Source organism: Juglans regia, chromosome 10 (assembly GCF_001411555.2).
Source record: "Juglans regia cultivar Chandler chromosome 10, Walnut 2.0, whole genome shotgun sequence".
Lineage (NCBI taxonomy): Eukaryota > Viridiplantae > Streptophyta > Magnoliopsida > Fagales > Juglandaceae > Juglans > Juglans regia.
In genome coordinates, this window is record NC_049910.1 from 29547053 (window position 1) to 29551481 (window position 4429).

Sequence of the window (4429 nt, forward strand, 5' to 3'; positions counted from 1 at the left end):
AATATTATTGTTCATTTACCATCGGTTTTATTTTTTCTTGCTTCATAAATATTCCTCTAATTTTTTATTTTGGTTAAGGTCTGGTTTGATTTCATAAACCTTTAAAACCATCTGATTATTTCATCTCAACATCCAAACACCATTTAAACATCTTTCAATTTCAAATTTTTAAATTTTCAAAATTTTTATATAATCATTATAACTTTTTCAAACTTCCAAATAAAATATAAAAAACAATTTAATTTTTTCAAATCTCAAAATAAAAAGTATATTTTAACCCTATTTTAAATTTATATTTTTTTATTTAATATTTTATCTCTCGTCTCTCAAAATCTCATAAAAATCTTAACTTAAAATATTTCACTATTATCTATAAATTATCTCATTATTATTAATAAATTTCTAACTAAATGCCCTTTACTCTCAAACTAAAAAGCTGAAACTGTGCACCTGTACTAAATGCTTTATTGCCAAAAATGGAGTTAGCTGATAAAGTACACAGCTACTAGTAGAATAGGATACGTTTAAAAAAAAAACAGCTAGGATGCGATAAAAGGTATTGAACTGCTTTGGCGTATCTTCCAAGATGATCAGCACTGTAAACGAAATATTAGAGTTTAATTTTAAAGATGATCAATTTCCATAACTTGTTAAAGAAAAGAGAAGCCCGAAAGGTAATCCCTCGTGTCTCAAGCATGAGGAGTCAGGCAACTTGTCAAGAAGCATGAGGTAATTAAAACAGCTCTAGTTAGCTAGATAGCCATTGTTAACAGCAAACAGGTTATGATGCTGTGCTAGTACTCGCATATATTCATGATCAATCAGCTGCAATTTACACATGATCTCTGCAAAGGGTATACATTAGTATCCTAAGGTACTAAACCATGCAGTCCATGTGACTTGTACGCCTACTACCAGAATTTCTGAGACAATTTAACATGCATGCATATCTTGACGTGATAATAAGATTGCTTATATATATATATGATCTGATGAATCTCCAACCCTGAGAGAGAGAGAGAGAGAGAGAGAGAGAGAAATAAGGGTTTTGTCAGATGGAGACGTACGTATTCTTTTCTTCATGTTTGAATTGGCAAGAGGGCAATGCACCTTTCGTGACCACTGACCAGTCAAGCAAATTAATAAATTAAGATTGCTGACCACATCTTTCACATTCATCATGAACACTTCACCCCAAATATATATAAATATATATATATATTATAATATATACACACACTTATATGCAACTAAACAAACTTAAATTAACAGAATAAGTTAGCTAGCTAGGCTTCACACTGCACCCACACCATATATAATGTAGTATATTATATATAATAATCTTCACTAATTTCCTACATACATCGATCGAACATCTGGACAAAACAGCACCCTAAAACAGCATCTAAAAGCTACTTGCCTATCTTATTTTTCTCAATTTTCAAATTGTGGTCGGTTTGGTACATTTTGATAGGTTAATGTCCAGAATAAAGTAGTACTATTAGCTAGCCGGCAAGGTAATAATCTAGGGAGAGTTGCCCAAGTATGGAGCAATCTCATGTTCTCTAGTATTTTCCTGAAATCCAAAACCATTGAGAAATTCATCATCATCATTTATATGGGACTCAAACTCAAAATCCAGACTAACTCCGTCCTGTTTGAGTATTCCACCTCCATTATTAATGCCGGACCATGTCTCCAAAGCCAACGTAGATGAAGTTGAAAGAGTTCCAGACAGGTGATCCCGAGATGATGTTGTAGTACTAGTGCTGTAATTCTCATGACTTGTACTGTGAAAATCTGAAACTTGCATATGCCTTGAAATGAGCTCATGATGATCATGACTTTGATCCGAAACAAGACCATGGAAATCACCATTTTGCATCATGTTGTCGTCTGCTGGATATGGGAATATCTGGGAATTTGTATCAAAACATGCTGAGTTCCCATAATCATAGGTTTCAGCAGCAGGATTAATTGAAGCCCAAAACTGTGCCAGGTTGAGATGACTGATATTGTTAGTATTCTCATTGTTATTGTCAGTACTCTTTGGATCACAATTAGTATTTCCTGCCAATAATACCTTTTTCTTCAACTTGGTGTTCCAGTAGTTCTTAATATCATTGTCTGTTCTACCCGGCAGTTGGGAAGCCATAACAGACCACCTATTCGATCCCAAGAACATAATATATATTCGTAAAACACTGCTATATTAAAATTATTTTAGGAAATAAAAAGTGATCGATCAATTGACTTGCCTACTTCCAATGCTACCATAGAGAGTGCAGATAATTTTGTCTTCCTCCTCAGTAAAGCTTCCACGCCTGATGTCTGGCCTGAGATAATTCAGCCATCTGAGCCGGCAGCTCTTACCACAGCGTTTAAGGCCTGAAACACAGAAGAAACATCTTTAGGGCGAAAGGGGTTTGGAGGAAACGTTCATAGCATAACGAAGATATGCTAGTTTCTTTGAAAGAGGGGAAAAGAAAAGGCACAAGAAATAATTAAGAAAAACATCATATTCTGTGGCCTGGAAAGAGATCATGAGGAAAGGAGAAAGGACATGAACGGAGAGACCTGCTTTGTGAGGCAAAGCAATCCAATTTCCACCAGTGCCATGTTTCTCGAGGTAGTCCTTTAGAGTGGCATCTTCTTCAGGGGACCAAGGCCCTTTTTTCACGTTGGCTTTGTCACAACATGGAGCTCTGCCCATGTTCAATTCCCTCACTAGATTAATTAAACAGTAGAAAAAGCAAACCTTAAGGGAGACAGACAGAGACAGAGACAGAGAAAGAGAGATCGATGATTGCAGAAGTGAGCATACTGCAATATGGTTTTGAAGATGGATAAGAAGAGCTTTTGGAAGTTTGACTTTGTCCGACTGACTGAGTACTCCATTTGAACCTTTTTCTTTAAACTATTCAACCAATTTGTAGGCTTGCATTATAAGTTTTAGAGATAGATCGGGCCCAGTCAATATTGTTGGTGCTTGAGGAAGCACACAGATTTCATGCTTTTGCTGTCAAATAGGAACCTATTAAAGGTACCAACTTATATATGAAACATCAGTTACTATTTACCATTCATGAAAAAATGAAAAAATTATAAATATAAGGTGTGAGAATTAATAGTAATTGATTCATAATAAATTATTCTATTTTTCTTTTTCTTCTCTTTAAAGAGAGGTAGAAGGCCGCATGTGGGCCCGAGTGCCTAAAATCGTCGAACAAACTCGTCTTCGTCTCTTAAATGGGGTTGTAAATAAACAAATTCATTCAACAAATCATATTAAACGAGACAACTCAAATAAATCTCGAATAACTTTCTATTTATTATTCTTTATAGTTTTTTAAATTTACAATAAAAATGTCCGATTAAGCATTTAAAAGATATAGAAGAAATCATATTCATTATAATATCATACATATTGTTTGAATCCTTACAAATATAATCATTGATGTATATTATAAACAATAAATCATGTTATTAAAATCAAATAACTCGTGAACAAGTTCAAGTTCATTTAAAAATAAGTGAGTACGTTGTTCGATCGTGAATATATATAAAATATGACTTGTTGAGAAGTACGAGCTCGGGTCGTATACAATAAAAACTAAACAATCCAACCTTTGACCATCTACTATGTTAATATTGATACCAAGAAGTGCTCAAGAAAATACAAAGCATTTGAAGAATCTTTTTTGAGTTGTTTGTATAAAATGAACTACAGCTTATATACACTCACTTACAGACGAAAAAACTTAAATATCAAACTGATTCTAACAGAAAACTCTATAACAGAATCTATAACAGAATAAAATGAAGCTATATTATCTCTAATACCCCCCTCTCAAGCTAGAGTATGGACGTTAATCAATCCCAACTTGGAAACCAGAGCAGAAAATAATGGAAATCCTAATGGCTTAGTAAAACAGTCTGCCAACTGGTGATGAGAAGATACATGAAAAAGCTTTACAGTATTGGCTTGGACTTTGTCACGAATAAAGTGACAATCTATTTCTATATGTTTCGTTCTTTCATGAAACATAGGATTAGATGCAATGTGAATTGCAGTCTTGTTGTCACAATAGAGAGCAGCAACTTGAGGGTGAGAAACTTGTAAATCCTGAAGCTATGAGAGTAACCAAACAAGCTCACAAACAGTATTGGCCATGGCTCTATATTCTGATTCAGCTGAAGATTGTGAAACAATGCATTGCTTCTTTGATTTCCATGAAATGAGAGAGTTACCAAGGAAAATACAAAAACCTGTGACAGATTTTCTGGTATCTTGACATCCAACCCAATCTGAATCAGTAAATGCAGTCAAGTGAAGATTAGACTTGGAAGGAAAAAATAATCCTTGACCAGGAGATTCTTTAATGAATTGTAGTACTCTTTGAGCTGCATGAAGATGAGGCAACCGAGA

At 34.2% G+C, this 4429-nt stretch overlaps 1 protein-coding gene across 2 annotated transcripts; it reads right to left on the reverse strand.

The window, feature by feature from the left end:
* Positions 1–1349: 1349 nt before the first annotated feature.
* On the reverse strand, positions 1350–2864 carry LOC109001836 (transcription factor RAX2-like). Of its 2 annotated transcripts, XM_018979277.2 has the most exons (4): positions 2578–2807; positions 2259–2388; positions 2084–2165; positions 1350–1990 (listed from the first exon to the last, which is right to left on the reverse strand). In XM_018979277.2, the coding sequence occupies exons 1-4, from the start codon at positions 2711–2713 to the stop codon at positions 1526–1528; spliced, it is 813 nt and encodes a 270-aa protein (XP_018834822.1). In that variant the 5' UTR covers positions 2714–2807; the 3' UTR covers positions 1350–1525. The 2 variants fall into 2 exon arrangements, with proteins under 2 accessions (XP_018834822.1, XP_035550893.1); XM_035695000.1 differs by having other exon boundaries at positions 1350–2165; positions 2578–2864.
* Between the last annotated feature and the right edge of the window lie 1565 nt (positions 2865–4429).

Excerpts from the sequence above, each read along its gene's own strand:
- LOC109001836 (XM_035695000.1), bottom strand. The coding sequence starts at position 2,713 with ATGGGCAGAGCTCCATGTTGTGACAAAGCCAACGTGAAAAAAGGGCCT. Across the intron at positions 2,389-2,577 it reads TGCTTTGCCTCACAAAGCAG|GCCTTAAACGCTGTGGTAAG; the intron begins GTCTCTCCGTTC and ends TCTGTGTTTCAG. Across the intron at positions 2,166-2,258 it reads TATGGTAGCATTGGAAGTAG|GTGGTCTGTTATGGCTTCCC; the intron begins GCAAGTCAATTG and ends GGGATCGAATAG.